The sequence below is a fragment of the Martes martes genome (assembly GCF_963455335.1).
Source record: "Martes martes genome assembly, chromosome: 7".
Lineage (NCBI taxonomy): Eukaryota > Metazoa > Chordata > Mammalia > Carnivora > Mustelidae > Martes > Martes martes.
The window spans coordinates 72,588,011-72,609,748 of NC_137894.1; the positions used below are offsets into that span (position 1 = coordinate 72,588,011).

Sequence of the window (21,738 nt, forward strand, 5' to 3'; positions counted from 1 at the left end):
TAAAAGCCAGCTTCCTCTCTTAGTCTTTTATCTCCCCCCCTCTCTTCTCAGGAGCTCTCACCCCAACTTCTCCTTGCCACCCTCCCCTCTGGCCAATCCCCTTAATTCCCTTGGACATTTTGAGACCAGCAAGGAACAGAAGAGTCACAGTGGGGGTACTTACTCCCTCCTCAGGCTAGAGGGACTTGAGTGGACTGCCCTCCCAAAAAAGAAAGGAGTGGACTGCCCCACAAAGAAGAAAGGAACCAGCAGGGTTGGGTCAGGCCTCTCCTTCCACCCTTTGGCATAGAGAAGCTCTGCACAGAAACCCACATGCAGAACTGGAAACAGGGCTCCAGCTTTAGAAAATAAAGTGTTTGTTTATTATGAAATTAGAGATGGAGGCCCCTCCCCTTCCTCCCTTTTTCCCCTTCCCCAGCTGCCTCCCTCTTTCCTTTCCTTCCCCTCCCCTCCCCCTGGGGCCTGGGAAGCACACAAGACAATGCCCAGAGCTGGGATGCCCAGGGCAGGCCCACAGCTGTGCAGAGCTCCAGGGAGGCGGCCATGTGGGGGACTGGAGCTCTTGCCCTGGGAGGTGGGCTGGCACCCTCTCTCTGCTGGAGGCCGGTGGAGCCAGGATGAGGCCATGAGTGATGGATGGAACCATGCGGGCAGGTCTGTAAAGACACGAGAGCCAGGGGTTCTAGGCAGTGAGTGGAGGAGGGCTTCAGGCCATCCCTCTGCTCCCTCTTCCCCCTTAATTAGGGGCACTGACCTGGGGCCAAACATCCCCCTGCAGGAGGGTGGGCAGCAGTGGCTGGAAGTTTCTCTTGCTTTTGGGATGGACAACAGAAATAACTGAAAAGCCAGTCACAGGGACTGGAGAGAATGAAGGCAGATGTGGGCAGGAGACAGACACAGAGCATGTGTGTGGGCAAGGGAGACAGAGAGAGGGTGTGGGAGAGATTTAGAACCCAGCAGACAAAAACAGAGTCACGGAGAGAGTGGAATCACAGTGAAGGAACAGAGATTCAGAATCGAACCACACAATCCAGACCCAGACAGGAGAGTGTTACAGAAAGAGACAGAGATCCCTGGAGGGAGACAAACCAACAACTTGGGAGGAGGGAGGTAAGAAGGAGGTTGCCCTGGGGAAGCTGGGAAGAGGGACACCGGGAGGAGAGGAGGCCTGGGGGGCTCGCCCCCAGGCTGCTGCCGCCTGCCTGGAGCCCAGGGGCTGGGGGCTCACTCAGAGGGCCTGTGAGGGGTGCCCCACCGCAGCGGGCAGGGCTGGGGCCCGCTCTTAGGGGGCCGGGGGCTCCTTGGCCCCGTACAACTCGGCCAGGGTGCGGAAGAGCGGCCCCCAGTCGTCCAGCGGCTCGGCGGGGCCGAGGGCGCCCCCCGCCTCGCTCCCGGAGCCCAGGGAGCTGAGCGAGCCGCAGGAGGAGCCGCGACCCTCGTAGCCGTACACCTGCACCGAGTCGTAGGGTGGCACACTGGGGTCGTCGTCCGCCTCGCGGAGCCGCAGCGCCAGGAGCTGCGCGACGTCGGCGGGGCCGGGGGGCCGGGGCTGGCGGGGTGCCCGGGCCCGGGGCAGCACGTCGCGGCGCGCCGGTGGCCCGGGGTTCGGCGGGGCCGCCCCGTCGGGGTTCTGCAGGGCGCTGATGTCGAAGGCCTCTGTGTCCTCTTCGCCGCCTCCCTCGTCGTCATAGGTGATGATGTTCTCGCGGACGTCCTCCTCCTCCAGCACCATCAGCGCTTCCTGCTTCTGCCGCCGCAGGGCCACGAAGAGCACCACCAGGGCTGGGAGAGAGGTGCACACAGGCCTGCTGAGCCTGCGGGGTCCCCGGGAGCACAGTGGCCTGCTTCCTTTCTGGACCGCGCCCAGGTTGGGAGACAGAGGAAACAGTGTGGACGGGGTTGGCAAGACCTGGGTTTGACACCTGGCAAGCCTCGTCTGGGGCCTGACTTCACCCTGCACTCGTCGGGTGACTGTGGGAAGTTGCTTCACTTCTCTGAACCTCTTTGACCCTTAGAGGGCTGGTGTGGAAAACAGGGAAAATGAATTTCCCCCTTAGGACTGTTGAAAGGATGAATCCGAACTAGCACAAGTGATGTGCCGGGCACCACGTGCCACCCAGTCAGGCTTCAATAAACGTTTCTTAAGGCTTCTGGCTAGCATTGTGGGTTGGTAATGTCAGGGATGTGAGGCCATAGCTCTTCTCTTGGACACACAAGGGAGTGGGAAAATCCGGGCATGGGGCTTTTCTTCAATCCCTAGGGGGGGACTTCCCTAGATCCAGGGACCTGGTCCCTCTCTTGACCCCCTACAGGCTCAGACCCCACATCGATGTCCCGAGGTGGTCCGACTCACCAAGCAGGGTGCCCACACAGGTGACGATGGCAAGCAGGGCCCCAGTGCTGAGCCCGGCCGGTGAGAGCTGAGCCTCGGGCCGGCAGGAAGCCACCGAGCCATCGGGCCGGCAGCGGCACACGCTGACAGTCACTGTGGCGGTGCTGCTCAAGGCTGGCTGCCCCCAGTCCCACAGTTCTATGGGAACCAGATAGGGTGCCTGGCGGGGCGGAGCAGGGCGAGAGGGCAGCAGCAGGCTGGCGGAGCCATCTGTGGGAGAGGGAAGGTGTGGGGCCCCTTCCTGAGACATGGTCCCAGTAGGGTGGGCGCGGCCCAGGGAGACAGCTTCCCATGGGGAGGGTTGGCAAAGAGCAAATGGTGTGCACATCCACATCTACCTTCTGTCAGGTGGAGGGCCCAGATGTGGGGGCGGCGGTGAGGCAGGCCAGGCTAGGGGGTGGTAGGGGAGCAGGAGAGCATGGAGGCCACCCACCTCGGTTGTCACGGACAGTGAAGTTGGCATCAGGGCCCAGAGGACCTTGAAGGGAGACACGGCTACTGTTGCCCACCTCATCTCTGTCCAGGGCCCGGATGACCTGAATCAACTGGGAGGAAGAAGACAGGCCTTGTATGGAGTGGGCAGTGGGAGGTCTTAAGGTCCTGAGCCCTCTGCCACAGTGGCTCACCTGGCCGGGGGCTGCTGAATCACACACAAAGGTGTCGTAGGGCTCAGCCAGCTGGGGGGCGTTGTCATTCTCATCCAGGATCTGGATGGCCACTTGCACGCGGGAGGCCTGTGCAGAGCTGTCTGAAGCCAGAACATGACACACACAGTAGTTTACGTGCAACATGCACGGTGTGTGGGCATGGATGCCCCATGTAGCACCCAGCATATACACGTGTCACGCAGGCGCACACGGGGCAAATGGTGTGAGACGAACGGAACACCAAGAGTATATAACAATATTCAGGTGGGGGCCAAGATAAGTGCAGTGTGGAAGGTACATTCCATGGAGGGGCGGAGCACCCAGGACAGGCATACGTGTGCCATAAATGAAAGGTGGACAGAAGGTGCATACAGGATGCATGCAGGCCACAGTCATGAAACAAACGCATTCATACCACATATTCGATGTACACTCAGCATTTATAACTAAGACAACATACATAGAGTGGGTGTTGGATATACACCATGCATTCAGTGTCACCCCCATCCCAGGGTTGAGAGGATGCATTTTCATACATAGCACCCGTGAGACAGACAGACAGACACACACACACAAACACACATGCCCCATCAGCAGTAGGAAGGCTACGGTATAGCCATGAGTAGCACTTAGACTTGGCCTTGGAGAGCCAAGCCAGCCTGGGCCACAGCCAGACACAGGCCCCCTTCTTCATGCGACCCTTCATCAGGTTATTCCCCGTCATCACCCTGACTTGCTCCTCACTGCCAATGCCATCCAAGGAAGAATGGAAGACGGGTATCCCTGCCCAGGCTGGTGCTCACTTCTCCTGGCTGAGCCTCCCAGACTCTTTAGTCCTCTCCCAGGTGGGGAGAGAGCTGGCTGGCCCCAGGGAGAGGGCCAAGGTCCCAGCCTGTGCAAGGGAGGCTTGCGTGGGCTCCCTGGCTAAGGGTTCGGGGCTCCATTCCTTCTCTGCAATAAGGTTCCTAGGCCCACTAGTTGATCTTAGGGTTCGCTGGAGAGCAGGATTTGGTGGGAGGGTGAGAAGACAGAGAGGGAAACACACACACACACACACACACACACACACAGATGGCTAGCTATGTATACACAGGCAACTCCAAACACTGCATACACACAGGGACATTCACACATGCAACACCACGTAACACACAGCGACGGGGCCATAAACATGACATTCTACACATAAGAGGCAACATGGTGGCAGGGATAAGTGCTCTGACTCCACAGCCTCATAGGGTCTCAGGCTCTGCCCCTTCACAGCAGCATAACCTTGGGTAGCTACCTAACTTCTCTTTGTCTGAGTCTCCTTATTTTCGAGTGGGGAAGTAATCATACCTCCCTCATAAAGCTGTGGCGGTGATTACATTAAGCGATCCACATTTGGTAACTAATTTGGTACGCAGTAGAACAGTACTTGGTACACAATAAGTCATAAATTCTTTGTCTGTGAATACTCACATACACAAAATGATATCTACAAACAGCCACCTGTACCAATCCTTTTGCACAAACATTTGCACAAACATTCTATCTGCTCAACTACACACACAAATACGTGTGGGTATATATGAACTGTTACACGCATGGAATTATACACACACGTAGGTCTGCACTCACATGTGCACATACATAGAGCTCTTCGCTGCCCTGTACAAACATTTCATGCGCACAATGACAGTTCCCAGAGACAGGACACAGAAGGCAAATGCAGGAGGCCCTGGGGTGTGAGCAGGAGTGATAAGGGGAGGTTCGCAGAGGGAAGGGAGGTGTTCCTGCCTCCACAGGCCATGGCAGCCCAGAGGCAGCCAAAGCATGCTGCTGGCAACTGGTGGCTGACAGGGGCAGGAGCTGGCCGTCTCCCCTGCCTTGAGGGCTCTCTGCAGGGCATCTTGGGGAGGGGCTGCTGGAACCCCCCCAATCAGCCTCCAGAGGAGGGGCCCAGCCCTGCCCTGGCTTCAGCCCGAAGCAGACAGCGGGGACGGCAGGGTCTGCCAGGGTTTCCCAGGACTCAGGAGTAATTTGAGGTTTCCCAGTTGGGGAGAGTCAGGTATGGGAGTGAATTTAAAGTCAGGGCAATACGCAGACAGATGCATTGTGCCCAGGCAAGCCCAGCCTCAGAGACCAGGAAGCCCGCCTGGCAGTGGTGATCCAGGCTGGGAAGGCAGCCCTGTACACTGGTGAGGCCTGGTGGCAGTGACTGCCTCCCCCTTCCCTGCTCAGGGACAGCTCCTCTGCCAGGCGCCTGCTGCCTTCCCCGTCTCCTGGAGGTCCCGGACTCCTCACCAAGCTCCGTGGCCAAGACCGTGAGGTTGTGCCAGACGCGAGCCTCGCGGTCCAGAGGCACCACCGTGCGGATGGTGCCGTCTTCAGGCTCGATGGAGAAGCAGCGCTCTGGATCCGAGTGGGGGAGGATGGAGTATCTGGGGAAGATGGAGCGGAGCTGGAGGCTGATCTGTGGGTAGCACTGGAGCTTGCTGCTAGGCCTCCCCCCCTTCTGTTCGTCTTTCTGGGCCTCTTGGCTCTTCCGGGCAGAGGGCCCGAGCTCACTGGGCTGAGCATGCCCAGGGTACCCAGAGCCATGATTCACATTAGGGTCCCCTTAAAAGACAAATGGCTTGGGGAAGTTATGGACATTAAACGCCGGTCCTAAGACTCAAGGGGACTGAGTTTCCTGGTGGGGGAGAGACTGAAAGAGGTGGAAGGGGGTAAACAGCCCGTCTTTCTGACTTTTGGGGTCTATTCTAGGGATCCAGAGACCCTAGGCTTGCTCTGCCTCAGACCAGCTGTGTGACCTTGGGAGAATTGTTTAACCTCTGTTTACTCAACCAAGATGGGAGTGACACCAGCACCTCCCTCATTTCCGTGGCCGGGATGCTGAAAGGTGGGAAGAGCGGCTCTTCTCAAGCAGACAAATCTGGATTCGAGTCCCAGCCCTGCTGCTTCCTGACTGTGTGACCTTGGGCAAGGAACTTAAGCTGTCCGGGCCTGGCCTCTAAAACGACTGGGGACGACCGTGCCTACTTCACAGGCCCGTTGTGAGAACTGAATGTTCCCAAGTGGGTAAAGTGTGCAGCGCCAAGGGAGTGACCAGTTGTGGTAGCCGGCCATCCAGCAAGAGCGCACATCAGAGGCGCTTGCATCTGCCTGCACCGCCACTGGGAGGTGCCACTGCTATCCTCCCCTAGGGATGGGTGGAGCTGGGGGGGCGGAGCTAGCCGGGTCCTCCAGGCCTTCCCAGGCCCTCAGCCCTGCAGGGAGGGAGACCTCTGCCAGGAGGTGCCCAACCTCGGTGGGAATAGCCTGCCACTGGACTCCTCCCCCGAGGCCCGGCCCTTCCCCTACCCCGCCCCAGCTCACCTGATCGGGCTGGCTGGGGAATCCAGGTCCGCTGCTGAGACCTGGCCCACCAGTGTCCCGGGAGCTTTGTTCTCAGGCACTGCCAGGTGATAGGCAGCCTGGGAGAAGGCAGGTGGCTCTGGGGCGTCCTGCACAGCCACACGCACGGAGGCCACGTCCTTGAAGGGCCCTCGCCGCAGGTAGGCTGGGTCAATGAGGGTGTTGGTGGCCTCCACGCGGAAGGAATAGGAGCGCCGGGTCTCGAAGTCCAGGGGCTGTGGGGAGAGGAGGTGTGCTGACTAAGGCACGTGGAGACCAGGGCAGGCCCCAGCTCCTGGAAGTTGAGAGGTCCCCTCCTCAGCATCCAGTGCTCTGCCCTCCTGGGAGGAGATGTAGGCACCGAGGGGCAGTGGCCATGGTGGTCAGGGTGAGGCAGATTACTTAGCCTGGGACCCTAGGTCTGCCCCCACCTCCATCATAGATGGGCTACACGAATAGTCCTGAGTCAGGCTTTCCCCCTTGCTCGCCCCAGTTCCTCATCTGAAAGAGGACGAGATAACCGTGATCTCTAAGCTTCACTGCAGTGGTCCCAAGTCTGTTCCAGACCAGTTAGAAGGGAGCCTCATGGGGCAAGAGGCAGTATGAGCAAGTGTTAGCAGACTGGAGGCTAACCTTGCGGACAGTGAGGAGCCCGTCTCGACCCTGGGAGTCCGTGCTGATGCTGAAGGCTTCAGACCCCTCTCCATCCAGGATGCTGTAGGCCATGAGGGCGTTGTCCCCCAGATCTGGGTCCTGGGCCCGCAACCGGCCCACCAGGGTGCCTGGCCCAGCTGTCTCCACCACAGAGAACTGGTATAGGCCTTGAGTGGGGAAGGAGGGGAGACATCTTAGGTCCCCAGCCCTCCTCCTTCTCCCAGCACTTCCTTCTCTTGGGGTCTGGCTGGGGGAGGGGTGGGGAGGGAAAGCTTCTCCGGAGGCTGTAGGGGGTAGGGGCAGGCAAAGGACGGCTCTGGGAACAGCACTGGCCCCTTACTCTGAGGGAACTTGGGGGGGTTGTCGTTGACATCGCTGAGGGTGACCGTCACCGTTGTGCTGCCCGACAGCCCCCCCATGTGGCCGCCCATGTCCTTGGCCTGAATCACCACCAAGAACTCCTCCTGCGTCTCCCGGTCCATGTTGGGGATGGCTGTCCGTACCACTCCTAGGGAGAGACGAGGGGTCAGGGGGTGCCTGTTCGCATGGCTGCCCTACCAGGCTCCGAGCTCTAGCCTCACCAGTCTGGGGGTCCACAGAGAAGAAAGGCAGTCCATCCAGCACGGTGTACACAAGCTTGGCGCTGTTCCCGTAGCTGGGGTCATCGGCATCGTGAGCAGTCACCTGGATCACTGATGTCCCTGTGGGGGATCCCGGCACCCCACTCAGCAGGGGCAGGGCCAGGTGGGAAAGAACAGCAAATGAGGGGGACCCAGACACGAGAGCAACGCGGGAAGGAGAGGTGAGGGTGCTCCAGGAGACGGGATCTGGGATGGTCAGAGTTGGGGTACTCACCGACATTGGACATCTCAGGCACCGTGGCGTGGTAGGGCCCGAGGGGAAAGATAGGTGGGTTGTCATTAATGTCTTGCACCTTGATGATAAACTCTGACGGGGGCTCCAGAGGCCGGTTGGAGGCTCGGTCCACAGCTTGGGCCAGCAGCACGTACTGTGCCTTCTCCTCCCGGTCCAGGCTCTTGGTGACATGGATATTGCCTGTGGCCTCATCAATCACAAATACAGTGCCTGCCCCCTCCCCGGTCAGCAGGTACTTGGTGCGGCCCTCGCCCCTGTCCACATCCGAGTGCAGCTGTAGGGGTCAGGGAAAAACGGCAGCAGGTTCCAAGCATGGGGACAGAAAGGTTAAAGAGTCTAGGTCTATGACTGGGTGGAGTGTTGGGAGTCCTGAGGGACCAAGGTCATTGAAGAAGTGATGAAGTTGCAGGGCTGGGCCTAAGGGCCTCGAGAGTCAGGGCAGACCTGGGGAGGGCTGGTCCTTACCTTACCAATAAGGACAGGCTCTGGACCCGCATATTCCTCAATGACAAAGAACTGGTTCCACACCCAGCTCCTTCGGTTCCGCAGCAGCACTGGTCCTGGGCCCCCCCGGGACCCTGCCCAGGCCCGGGCTGGGGCTGCCAGGCGCCCCATGCAGCCCCAGCCACCCAGCCAGGCCAGCAGGAGCCTCACCAGGCCCCACATGTTTGGGCTCCAGCCAGGGCTCTGGTCACTGTCCCCGGGTACTGAGGCATGAGCCGGCCGGGCCAGAAGGGCATACGCGTTGGGGCTACCCCATGGATCCACACCTGTAGGGCAGGTAGCTGTTCAGGGTCAAGGAAACTCTTAACTCTCCCCGTCCCCCAACCAAAGTTAGAGGCTGAAGATCAGACCTCCAAGGAACCAGACACCCCACTGCCCAGAACCCAGACTGAGACAGAGCAGACAGTCTGACCCTTCCCTCCACCCAGGCTCTGCCTGTATTCACCTCCAGCCCTACAAGCTGATAAATCTCTGACCAGTCAACTCTGAGTAGAGAAGCGAGGGAAGAAAACAGGAGGGGAGATGTGGGGTAGGTTTGGAACCCCAGATCTGGCCCCTGTTATTCCAGGTTGGCCATGCACCCCGGGGGCTGGAGGCACTGGGGACTACCAGGGAAAGGGCTTAAAATCCAGGGGCTGGGACTCACGGAGGTGTGGTCTCAGGGTGTCTGGGGTCAGGCTGAGCTAGGAGAAGGCGGGCAGACTAAGAGAGGGTTGAGAGCCTGTGAAAGTCCCTCCTCCACCAGGAACCCCACCTCTCCAAACCTGCCCCCAGCCCACACTGCCAGCTGAAGTCCTTGAGGGGGGACTGGGCTCCTGAGGCAGAGTGGGGGGAGCCCAGAGCCAAAAGAAGAGGGTGTAGAGCTGGGGGCAGGGCCAGGAGGCTGGGAGAGGAAAGCAGAGACTACAGACTCAGTGTTAGTAATGGTGATACCCAGACTCTGGCACTGTCCGGCACAGACCGAGACAGAATGGCAGCAAGAGACACAAGGAGAGAGATCAAAGGAGGCAGCCTGGGTGTCTGACAAGCAGAGAGGAGTCATAGGTAACAGGTTTAGGAATGGTGGAGGAGGGTGGCAGAGGGGTTTTCTGCAAGTGATGGGCAGGTGGGGGCAGCCCTCAGCAGCAGGGGATCAGAGCAGGCCTCTGGAACTTCGATCTGAGACAGGGGGCAGCCAGGAGGGGCTTCAGGAATGGAGCCAGAGAGAGGACCCTTCCCACTGCTGTCTCCTCCCTCTTCTCCTGGGGGGACCCCTCAGGTAGCTGTGGCTGCTGCCCCTCCTCCCCCAGAGCAGACACACACCTGCCAGTCCTTTCCCTCCCCGGGGAAGAGGGAAGCCGGGGACCGAGCCGGAGGCTGGACGAGGAGAGGAAAGGGCTGGAGGAGTGGGAAACAGGATAGAGGCAAGGAAAGAGGAGGCGAGAGGGGAAGGGACGGGGGAAGGAAAGGAGAGCGGGAAAAGGCAAAGAGAAAGGAAAGGAAAGGTAGGGGAAGGAAAAGGCAAAGAGGAAGAGGGTGTGAAGAAAGGGCAAGAAGGAGAGGGAAGGGGCAGAGGAGGCAAACAGGCAGAGAGAAGGAGGGTGAAGAGAAACCGAGAAGAGGAAAATGGGGAAAGGAGAGAGAGAGGTGCGAGGGAAGAAGGGAAAGAGGTAGAGCGCGGGAGAAGGGAAGCGGCAGTGGGCTCCCAGCCGCGGGGCGCACCGCTCTTAAGACACCAGCAGGCTGCGGGCCCCCTGCTGCCCCTCCGCGGGTTCCCGACCCCGGGCTCCGGGACAGGCGCCCTTACCTGACAGTGCCGAGGGGCCCAGGCCGGCGGGGAGCGTCCCCGCCAGCCCCCTTCGCCGGGTCCCAGGGGCGCAGCCCCGAGCCGATCCGAGCGGGCGCCGCGGCTCCGCTGCAGGTCTGAGCGGCCCCGGCGAGAACAAGGGAGCGAGACGGAGGGGGCGGGGGAAGGAGGCTCCGCCTGCGGAGGAGCGAGGCGGCTCCGCGGCGCGCGGGAGAGAGCCCAGCCTCCGACCCTCCCCGGCCAGCCGGGGCCCGCGCGGTGGGGGCGGGGGCGGCGCTGCCTGGCCGCCGGGCGCATACAGATGCGGCGCCCCTCCCGGGCCGGGCCCGCAGCGCCCGGCGGGGCACTCGGGCGGGAGGACGTCCAGGCCCCGGCGCCAGGCCGTCTCCGAAGGGCTGGCGGGGAGGGTGCAGCCGGGAGAGCCGAGCGTCCCCGCACGTCCCCCGCCGCGGGTCGAAAGGCGAGCGCGCGGCGAGGCGGGGAATTAGGCGCCGGCCGCAGAGAGACCGGGCTCCCGCTCCCGGGGCAGACGGGACCCCGGGGCTGCTGTGGACCCCGGCCGCAAGGAGGCGGCATTTGGGGAACCGGTGCGCGGCACCGCAGCCGGCTGACTGGGGAGCGCTTAAGGCCGGCAGAAGGGTCCAGGGAGTCCGCAGGCTGGGCCCAGGGAGCAGGTCAGGGACCGAGGCACGACAGCAGCGGGAGGGGACGGCGGTGGGGAGTGGAGCCTTTTTGGGAAGCTCATTTACAGGCTCCCACTGAGCGAGTGGCTGCTGCCCCCTGGCGGCCGCTGTGGGAGGCGCCTTGTAGGTGGTGAGCAGGTGACTAAACGCCTCTAACCTGGACTGGGAACCGGAACCTGGTCTGGGACCCTCCTCTTCCCAGGGGTCTTCCCCTCTGGCCTTCTGAGGGGGTGGGGTGGAGGGTGGGATTGGTGGGAAGACGCTCTGTGGTGATGTGGACAAACCCAAGGCGGAGATGGAGGGTGGGAATTTCCTGCTCCAGGAAGCAGCAGCCTGCCTAAACGAGGGTATGGAGCAAAAGCAATGGTGCCTCCATGCTGAGCCGTCCTTTCCCCAGGCCCTGCCCAAGTAAAGCCAGTCACACACACTAATTAAAACTAAGTCAGATTTTTATTATTTTTCCATAGACCACATCATTTAATAATAAAAAAAATAAAAATAAAAATTGAACAAAAGGAAAAGGTGGATATAAAGTGGAACCGGTGGGCAGGAGGCAAGGGCTGCAGGACAGAAGAGACTGGGAACTGCAGGGGCCCTGGGACTCAGGAGGAGATGCTGATTCAGCTCATAGGTGACCCAGTCCTGGCCCCGGCTGTTCCCAAGAAGGGGTTGTGAGTACCCAAAGGAGGTGGTGAGCAGGATGGAGAAAAAATGAGAGGTCTGGGACTCCTAGCTGTTCCCCACCTCTGGGCCAACCAACCTCCATCCCTAACCTAGCTCTTCCCTCTCAGATTCAACAATGGGAAATGAGAGGGAGGAGAGGGCTAACTCCCAAGAGATAGGTTATGCGGGTGGGGCTTTGGGGGGAAAGACAGCCACTGCTCCATTTGGTATGTGGGGACAGGTGGCAGCCATACTTGAGCACTGGGTAAATGGTGTGAAAGACCCCTGGTTCTAGGGCGGTGGAGATTGTACCTATCCCTCTGTGGCCTCGAACCCCCCAGGGCAGGGTGGCTGATGCCTGCAGCTCTCCCTCATGTGTTCCTGGCTAGCGGCGCCCACCCCGGTCCCGCACAGGTGTGCTCCGACTCCGGCTCCTGCTGTGGCGCTTGGTATCTCTGCGGTCCCTCTCCCTGCCTCGCTCCCGGTCCCTCTCCCTATCCCGATCTCGATCACCCCTATCACGCTCCCTTTCCCTCTCTCGCTCCCTGTCCCTCTCCCGGCTGTGCTCTCGACGCTTCTCCCGCTCCAGCTGTCGGTTCCGTTCCCGTTCTGCTTCCTTCTCCCGCTCCTTTTGCTCTTCCTCTTCTTGCTCCTTTCGCCGCTTCTCCCGTTCCTTGGCCCGTTCAGCCCGCTCTGCCTCCTTCTGAACAATCTGCAGCAGGTAGCAAAGGCAGAGAAGAGGGATCTCAGCCCCACTCATGCCAGTCCCACTTTGTATGTCCCTGGACCCTGCCTTAGCTCAGGATCATTGCCCGCTTTGCCGTTAAGCAGGAACGGGGTTGTCAGCAATGACATCTTTGTCTCTGGGCCTAATCCCTCCAAGTGTTCGCCTTTTACACCCACGATAGGCAGCGGGCACCATCCATGCCCCATGCCCCACCTCTGGTATTTCCCTAGCTACTCAGATGTGAACAAACTACTTTTCCCTTCAGCAGAGTACACCAGCCTCAAATTCTCAAAAAGGCTCATTACAAAGAAACTTAAATTTAAAAAGCAAAAAATCCTAGGGCTGCCTGGCTGGCTCAGTTGGAAGAGCATGCAATTCTTGTTCTTGGGGTTGATGAGTTTGAGGCCCACATTTGCTGTACAGATTACTTACTAAATAAATAAAAATTGAAAAAAAAAGGGCAAAAAATCCTAGAAACAGAAAAGCAAAGAAATGGTTTCTCAGCTAGCTGAAACCAATTTCCAAGGACAGTCGGCACAGTCAGCTTCCTAGATGCACAAACCCAGTTCCTGTCTTCATGTTGACCTTCACACTCTCAGGTTTGGCTTCTCTGTGGCATAGTCACCTGGTTCTTCAAACTGCCTTACCGTGATGCATCATTTCTTCCCTTATTATCCTATGCTGATACCTGGGCCCTAAGCATGCCAGTAGTCAAGTGCCTCTCCCTGTACTGCCGTGAGGCCTGGCTGCTACTCGGAGTGGAGCATGAAGTGGGCACTCACCTGGCTGTCAGTCAGTGGGAGCCAGTAGATGCAGGGAGCTGCCTTGGTCTTACGGAAAAGGTCGTCCAGCAGCTTGGCAGGCGGTTCCTCCTGAGCTTTCTCTGAGGTGAAAGAAAGGGAGTCAGACCTTATGCCCTATGACCCTGTGTCCCATCCCATTTGGGTTCCTTTCCCACCTACTAGCAAGTATGTGTGTCCCCACAGCTAAGTACCTTTCTTCTCACTCTTCTTTTCTTTAGACTTCGCACGTTCCTTGCGGCGGCGGTCACGGGACCGTGATCGGGAACGGGGCCCTTCTCGAACTTTGTCCCGATCCCATTCACGCTCTGATCGAGTTCGCTCCCGCCGCTCCATTTCCCGTTCCCGCTCTGCCCACTGTTCCCGCACCGCCCGCTCCTGCTCCCGCTGCTCTGCCCGGGGGTGCTGTGGTGGCTGGGCTGGGGGTGGGGGCGGGGGGTGCAGGGGCCGTGGTACCCCCTGCTCCTCTGTCTTAGTTTCAGAGGGACGGTCCACCAAGAGGCCCCGGTGATAATCCAGCTGTGGGTAGAGGAGGGACAAGGACAGTCAGGATGGAGAGGATAACACTCCCACTGAAGGAGCCCAGGTATCAGGGCAGACAGATTTTGGAGCCCCATGGTTCAACGAAAGGAACCAAGGGGTAGGGAGAAGAGGGAGAAGGAATCTCAGTGACTGCAGGTTTGGCCAGGATCTCAGCTGGATTCTAGCAGATAATGGCCTTCCCTGCCCCTCTCCTCCTTCCTTTCCCTAGGTTTCTTACCTCATCTTGCTCGGCGTAGTCTGCACAAAGGAATTTGGGATTGGACTGGGGCCATTTGACCCCATGTAGAGCTGTGCGAGTGGCAACTGCTTCCTCTACTGTTGAGTACTGGTGGAGGAAGGGAGAAGGCAGAGGGTCACAACAGGCCTCAATCCCTCCCACTTGCCACAATGCCCTCGAATCTGCCCACATTTGTTACAAAAGGAAATATGCGCCACAACCTAGAAAATCAGCTTCCTCCCCTCACCGTTACAAAGCAGTGAGATTTGATCTTGTCAATCCAGAAGGCCTCTTCCACCAGAGTTCCCGTCCGGCCCAATAATTCCTTTAGTTGGCCTAAAGTGAAGGGGCGCACCTGCCAAGGAAAATGGCGTTTCCAGGTCTTGAAGAAAGCAAGAACAACACTCCTGTAACTAGTCTTCAGCTTCCCGAAGTATCTGGCACAGGAGTACAACTTCAGAGGGTGGGTGCAGAGTGGGGAGTGTGAGAGGAGCGAAGGGCAGTAACACTAAGGGAGACACTATGTGCCAAGCCCTCTGTAAATCCTCCAGATAGCCCTGTAGAGGAGACTGGCTGTGAGAGATTAAGTCACTCAATAAGTGAGTAACTGGCAGATCTAGGAGTGGAAGATAAGTAACAGGAATGCAAAGCTCAAACTTGTAACCACTGAACAAGGCTGTGCTGTGGGAAATGACTCCGACTCACCAAATTGGAGATGTGGACGATGTTACTGATCTTGCCCCGGGGTGGGGAGGGCACCTGAGCAGTTCGGACTGGGTCATCAATTGTAATGGAAACTCCAGACTTTTGCTGGCTAATGGAACGTCGTGTTAAAGTATCTCCTAAAGTCACTATCAAAAAGAGCATATGAACAGATTTCAGCAGGGAGCAACGATAGCTCTCTTACTCTGCTACACCTTTCTCTTACTCCCTACCAAGCAGTCACTCTTCCACCCAACTGTGCTGAGTGCCTACAATGTGCCAGGTACTGTCTAGGCAGGGCGCCTGGCTGGCTCAGTCAGTTAAGTGTCTGCCCTCGACTCAGGTCATGGTCCCAGGGTCCTGGCATCGAGTCTGTTTCAAGGCTCCCCGCTCGGAGGGAAGCCTGCTTCTCCCTGTCCCTCTGCCTGCCGCTCTGCCGACTTGTGCTCTCCTATCTCTGTCAAATAAATAAAATCTTGAAAAAAAAAAAAAAAGGTACTATCTAGGCAAAGCTCCTCATTATGGAGATTCAAAGATTCAAACCTAGCTCTGAAGCAGGAGAGGAGAGGAAGGTAACTAGGAGAGGAAGGTAAAACAGACATGCAAAACACTAGAATAAAAAGCAGGAAACATTAAAGGCTTTAAGAGAAGTCCAAATAAAGTGCTCTGGGGACTCAGGGAACCGCTGGCTTCACCCACCTTTCTTTACTTCATGCTCCACAGGCGGGGGCAAGGCCACCTCTACTGAAACCTGGGGAGGTATAGGGGGTTCTGCTTCAGGCTCCTTCTCTTCTTCCTCTTCTTCCCTTTGCCCATTCTCCTGGCCCTCTGCAGGAACTACCTGTAAGGTATCAGATAATGGAGGAACTCTTAAACACCAAACTGGCCCATTCTTCTCTGCCTCTGGTTTCCTGAGAGAGGGTGGGACAGTCAACCTAGCATGTTCCTTCCACTAGGGGAAAGACTTCATTCTCCTCCACTGGATCCTGGGATTATGAATGCCTCAGTTCTGCCATGAGGAAAACGAAGGCAGGAGTGGGCAAATTTTTTCTGTATAGGGCAAGATGAGAAATATTTTTAGGCCTTGTGAGTCATACACTCTGTTGCAACTATTCAAGGAGAATGTTACAGCACTTAAGCAGCCAGAGATAAGAGTAAATGAGATGGTGTAGCCCTGTTCTAATAAAATTTTCTTTATTATGGACAAGAGGTAGGATGTGGTAATCTGCTGACCCCTAAAATCGCAATTAGCCCAACCCTCCACACAGATGGCAGATCTCCCTTCCAGGACTCTACCCTGGCTGCCTACTCAGTCCACTGCCTGCTCCCCTGACACTGGGTGCAAGAGCCTTACCTGGGTGACAGTCCGGCAGATCTTCAGCCCCTTGTCATGGGTTCCGTCATCACCATTACGCTCTGTCTCATCCTCAGAGATTCGGGAGTCATCAGCATGAAGATCCACAATAGCCTCCTGCCCCGCCAGGGGTTTGATGTCGGGGATGAGGCTCTGGGACACAGATACCCCCCACCCCGTTACACTGGGCCCGTGTCTACTCCCACCTCAATGTGTCTCATCCTCCCCTCCCTGGCTCCTCCCACCTCACCTTGAGTGACTCAGTGGTGATACTGATGGAGGGTTTCTTCTGTGTGGTGGCTGTGCTGGCTCCCCAACGCCGCTTCCGACCAGGCTGGCCCCCCTCTGTGTCACTGTTTCCAGCTGGCACCCCCTTGGTAGCTGCTGTCCCCAAGAAATAGGACCGAACAGTTAGATGGTCTTAGGTCTTCCACTGGTTCACATCATTAACACCTAAAGATAGCCTTCGACTGGAATTTCAGTAAAAGGTTTGTTACTTAAGGAACCTGTATTTGGGGGATTGGGGAAACCATGCTTCAGAGTGAACAATAAAAGTACTGGAGCCACTTTCTGACCAATAAAAACTACTGTATCTCTGAAAGCAATGAAGGATGTTAACTAGGGTGGTGAGGAGTTTACTTTTAGTGGCAGAAATAACTAGTCATGGGGAAGACAGACTGAGAAGGACAAGGAATGCAGAAAAACAAGACTATGTGATACTGATGTCTAAGTAAAGTTTAAGACTATGACGTGATCTGATCATGCTTTAGGTTCACTTTCACACTATGATTTCACATTAAGTTATAAAAATCTATCACACTTTTTCGATTTAGAGTTCCTCATTGGGAAAATGTTAAAAATGTTACTGTTTGAGGTGTGAGCACTCTCCTTTCCTCAGACACTCCCTCAGAATAAAGGATAAACTGATAAACATTATAGAGGAGTCCCTCAAACCCACTGCTGGTTCTGAGGGTTCAGATATCTGAAAGAGAAAACGCACGTAGGGCTAGATAGGAAATTGTGAGACACCTTATAGTGTCATTAGTTAAGAAAGAAATGTGACCTGGGGAAAATGACAGGGATTATCTGAAGTTTTGAATTTCAAAATGGAACCCTACATATGCCAAGAAGATGTAGATTCGTTGGGTGGAGGAAGTGGGGTGGGAAGGGGTGACCCAAGAATGCCACTGAGAGAGAGTGGAAACCTATTTCTCTATGAACTGATTTTTATGGTACTCCTGACCTTTATCAGGGATTTGGGGCTAGACTTACAGACAACGGAGATCTTCCTCTTGAATGATTTGGGCAGCGAGCTCTGTATAGAGAAGAAAAGGGGGAAAAAAAAAAGAGAAAGAGACACACCCCACAGAGAGGGGGGAAGGAGGTTAGATGGGGCAGTCTTAGCACAGGCTCCAAAGACACAGAGAGAGAGAGACACAGAGACAGACAGAGACCAAAACAGAAGCGGCAAACGGCAAAAACGAAGCAGAATCAATGCAAGTTAGAGAAAAAAATAAAATCAAACATCACAGCAGGGGAAAGTCATCTAGTCCATACCACACCTGTGTATTAGCTTAACCAGAAATAAGCTGGAAGAGGAATTCAGGAGCCTCCCAGCCCTTTAAAGGCATAGGTCTTGTCCTCTTCCACTGTCTCTATGGGTCGAGAGGACGCCAAACCCAACAAGATATGCCCAGAACTGGGTCATCTAGTCCTCCTAGGTCTCCTTGCAAACGCTCAGAAAACATGAGGAAGCAAGGAAAACCAACTTTGGGATGATCACTACAACAAGGTAAGCCTCCTCTTCTCAATGCCCAGCCTGACATCCACGACTGTGGCTCTGATTTACTGGGACAGCAGACTGTTAAGGCTGTCCACACCCCTACAGGGCAGAGCAGCACTAGACCCATCAAAGAGGATGCTCCTGAGCCAAGTGCCAGGAGAAAGACTCTAAAGGTGCCTTTGGTAAAGGAAGGTTATTTATTTTTTTTTTTTTTGAGGGGCAAACTGTCCCCAGGGAGCCTCTTGGCTTTTCAACCCACTATAAAGAGCTCTACCAGAGTCTTACTGTTTCCTCTCCAACCAAGGCGTAAGCCTTAGGGGCTCTGCCAAGGATCAGAAACTCCCAAACCTGCCTTTGATCAAGTTTCTGCCCCAAACACTCAGTGGGAGAAAGACTCTGGATAGAGCAAAAAGAGGGAGAGAGAGAAAAGGGGATTAGAGTATTTTCAGATTTCAGTGCTTATTTCTGGAAAAACTAAGACCTACCACCCTTCTAAAGGGTAGGGCAGGACCCTCTTGATGAAATCCCCTTTCCCCATCCACCACCCAGCCCCGTTTGTGTCGTCTAACCAAGTCTCCTTGGTCTCCGTTAAGGGCCAACCTGACCCCTAGCCGGGCCGCTCTCGATGGGTAAGTTAGTGAGGAAAAAAAAAAAGAAAAGAAAAAAAAGAAAAGAAAAAAAAAGAAAGAAGGAAAAAAAAGGTCTTAATTAAAACAGGAAAAACATGAACCAAATAAATAAATCCAATAAAGAAATCAGAAAAATAAAGAGAAAATAATCAAAATAAAAGATTAAATAAAAAGAAGAAGAAAATAAAGAAGAAAATAACTAGGAATATGACAAATGTTCCAGGTACCATCTCACACCTGGGATCTTCAGTTCAGCCAATCGCACCTCACTGTGTACTGTATCTAGTCAACCGCCGGTCCAATCAGAATGAGCCCTCCCTGCTAGGCGCTGTGCAATTGGTGGGGGGTTGGGTTGGCAAAAAAGGTGGGCGCACGGCGTGGTGGTCAGCACGGCACTGCCAGAGTCCTCCCAGGGGCGCAGGGGGGGCGGGAGGAAAACGTGTGGGGGGACGCTGCCCAGTTTCCATGATGTCAAGACAGTTCACTGGCGGTGGCCAGGCTCAGCGAGGGGTACGGGGGGAAAAGGGGCAGAGACATCAGTCCCAGCCCTGTAGGGGCATCATCTTGCAGTCCCTGATGAGATGGCCTGTGAGCAGCAGGAATGGTCCTGGCCTTTTATCGTGAGAGGCAGGCAGGACCCTATGTCCACCAGTGGCAAGATCCAGCAATACCACCACCCAATACTTGGAATCCAGGTGATGACTCCAGAGTCCCTTTCTCCTCTGCCTGTAAATGGGGAAGGGGTCCTCTCACCGAGTGGGATCATGGAGCCTCTGATGAAGGCAGCCTGGGGGCAGTAGGTGGAGAGCCCCAGGACCTGGCACACATTCAGCAGCAAGGTCAGAATACTTTTCTTCTCAGAGTTGTGTGTGGCATCTCCTCAGGGACTCCAGCTGAGACAGTGCTTCCAGTCAGGTGGATGGATGAGCCCCTGCCTCCAGGGATGGAGGAGAAGTTGGAGCAACCAACATGCTGCCCTTCACCATGGACAACAGGGACCAAAGGAAAGTCCATCTGATGAGCAAGTGGTGATACATGGCTGGCTGTCATCAGCATTAAATCCCTGGGCTCAAACCCTAGACTTCTCTGCAGGGCTCCTAGTCGTCACAGCTTAAGCCGAGAGCCTCCACTCGGTATTTTACAGCATGGCACTGTGATCACAAACATTGACTCTTTAGGAGATGTTGGTGCCCTAGATGGGAATCCCAACAGTCTGTAGCAAACAAGGCAACCCACAGTCCTCAAAAGGGTAAGGGCATGTGGACAGGCGCCCCAGCACTGACACAAGCTCTTCTTGGGGTGTCCCAAATAGGGAGATGATGCAAGTCCACCCCTTTCCAAACGCTTTTTGCTTTCTCAATACAAGTCTCTCCAGAACAGTGCTCTTCTTGGCCCCCTGATGTAAGCAAGGCAGGGAGGCAAAAGGGGGCCCATCACAGGATCCCATATACAAGCCCCCCTCTGGCCAAGACACCTGGATAGCAGACTCGGCTCTGATTGGGCAGCTCAGTAGCAGCGGGTGGGTCCAGAGGAAGAGGCGGCATCAGCGATTGGCCAGTTGGGCAGGGTTATATTTTACGGGCGGATTACCGTACATGAGGTACTTGGACAAAGTTTTACGGGGAAGAAGGACCTTGTAATAAATAATATTCTGCACATCAAATCACTTTCACCGGCCCCCACCCCCGCAACACACACCAAAGAAAGGCTACACACACGACAGTCCCTCCCATCCTGTTACCCCGCTCCCAAACCCAGCTAATTCTTTCTCTATTACTTTAAGAGCCAAGAAGACTTCGCTGGCTCTGATGGGGGGAGCCCCCATGAATTGGGTGCAGGATGCGAGATAACATATATGCTAAAAAAGGAAGCAGAGGAGTCAGAGATATATGGAGAAGGGGCCTTTGGGATCACCCCAAGTGCTGGCTTCTCAAGTAGCGCTCTCTCTCCGATATGACCACTAGAGGGCAGAGGAGGAACAAAAATTCCTCAGCACAGTTCATCAGCTGAGAACCACCAAAGCCCACTAGATGGCGGTGAGCCCCCACAGGCTTTTAAAAAGGAGGGAAAGCTAACAGTTACCACAGGGAGAAGCCTGAGAGGGTAGCAGGGAAAGCTGGGCCTGGGTGTTGGATAAAGGGCCATTAACTGACTTTTCTTTTAGTTACAAACTTCCAACAGTCTGGACTGCACTTCCCCAACAAAAAAAAGAGGAATGAATGAACCCTGTCCCCATCACAAGGGGTCTCCCTTGCTAAACCAGCGAATTCTCCCTTGGCCCTATCCTGATCCAAATCTGCCTACCCCCTCCTTTAAGCTATCCCACTGTGCAAGAGTGATTACCAAAGTGGCCTAACTCTTTCTCCTCGGCCCGCTCCTGTCCACCCACCCCAACAGGTGGCTTGGAAATTTACCTCTTTCTTCTCCTCATCTTCAGCACTGCCCTCTGGGCGGTCATCATTGCTGACTTGGTCTGCAATAGGCACGGGGGGTTCTGGAACCTCATTTTCAGGTCTGTTTTCACTTGTGTCCATGGTCACTTCCTCCTTCTCCTCACTGACAGTATGGGGAGAGGTAGGGAGGGAAGGGTAGGGAAGAACCAAGGGGAAGAGAGAGCAAGATGTTAGGTTTGGGGTCAGGAAACCCCCATGCCTCATCACTTGGGTGGGGTTGGGAGAGCTGCTTTTCAGATGAGACTAGAGACCTTGCCCCCACAGAACTGGCAAACTCTTTTCCTTGGGAGAAGAGCACAGATCGTAGCAACCACATCCACCCACTGCTCAGATGGGATAAAGCTGTGACATGTGGGGTCAGGACTACCAACTGTTTTTAGGCAATTCACCAGAGTACTCTTACAAGGAAAGGAAACAGCCCTCTCAACAGTCCCTCAAACGTGACCAATTTGCCCACAACCCTGTACCCTCCCTATCCCCTGGCCACAGGCATCTTTTAACAAAATTGCATGAGAAATTAAGGGAAGCCTAATTGCTTAAGACAAGAAAGAATGGCTGTGGCAAGTGATCCCACGCTTGTGTTTACAATCAACTGCTTAATAAGGCCTACCGACCCACAGGATCTGGAAACAGGAATGGAGAAATTGGGGCGGGGGGCGGTGGGTTGCAGGGAAAGCAGGGCTGGTAAGGGTTCAAACTTCAGTAAGGACCCTCTCATCCAAAAGGAAAAATGACAAATGCTGGAGTTTGAAAGCCCAGAGAAGAATCAGGCCACTTTTACCTTCTCAGAGGTGTAGGAATTGTTCTTAAATTCAGCTTTCGCCCAGTTTCTCCCACTCCCTCATTCCAACTTCCAAGAGATAAAGAGAGCAGGCCTCCCAGTCAGGACACACCCACCCCCACACCCTGGATCCCCTCCCCACTACAAATACTGAATCCCCCCACCC

The 21,738-nt window shown here is 55.8% G+C and overlaps 2 protein-coding genes across 8 annotated transcripts in view; both read right to left on the bottom strand.

Moving 5' to 3' along the window:
- Window positions 1-343: 343 nt before the first annotated feature.
- Window positions 344-8,613, bottom strand: CDH24 (cadherin 24; the record flags this gene model as incomplete). The annotated part of the gene is made up of 12 exons (XM_080808846.1): window positions 344-656; window positions 755-1,782; window positions 2,354-2,602; window positions 2,826-2,937; window positions 3,019-3,140; window positions 5,326-5,462; window positions 6,400-6,653; window positions 7,051-7,238; window positions 7,412-7,579; window positions 7,653-7,772; window positions 7,927-8,221; window positions 8,413-8,613. The coding sequence occupies 11 exons, from the start codon at window positions 8,611-8,613 to the stop codon at window positions 1,283-1,285; spliced, it is 2,346 nt and encodes a 781-aa protein (XP_080664972.1). The 3' UTR covers window positions 344-656; window positions 755-1,282.
- A 2,738-nt stretch (window positions 8,614-11,351) lies between these two features.
- Window positions 11,352-21,738, bottom strand: part of ACIN1 (apoptotic chromatin condensation inducer 1) — a 33,420-nt gene continuing 23,033 nt past the window's right edge. For 4 of the 7 annotated variants that reach the window (XM_080808222.1, XM_080808218.1, XM_080808223.1 and 1 more), the window contains 11 exons: window positions 20,753-20,894; window positions 17,199-17,241; window positions 16,177-16,310; window positions 15,927-16,079; window positions 15,272-15,413; window positions 14,576-14,721; window positions 14,118-14,225; window positions 13,871-13,978; window positions 13,305-13,629; window positions 13,093-13,193; window positions 11,352-12,295 (listed from right to left, as the gene is read on the bottom strand). In XM_080808222.1, coding sequence (XP_080664348.1) covers window positions 11,969-12,295; window positions 13,093-13,193; window positions 13,305-13,629; window positions 13,871-13,978; window positions 14,118-14,225; window positions 14,576-14,721; window positions 15,272-15,413; window positions 15,927-16,079; window positions 16,177-16,310; window positions 17,199-17,241; window positions 20,753-20,894 — 1,729 coding nt within the window. In that variant the 3' untranslated portion in view covers window positions 11,352-11,968. The remainder of the gene's footprint in view (window positions 12,296-13,092; window positions 13,194-13,304; window positions 13,630-13,870; window positions 13,979-14,117; window positions 14,226-14,575; window positions 14,722-15,271; window positions 15,414-15,926; window positions 16,080-16,176; window positions 16,311-17,198; window positions 17,242-20,752; window positions 20,895-21,738) is intronic. The other 3 variants (XM_080808221.1, XM_080808220.1, XM_080808219.1) reach the window with 3 other exon arrangements.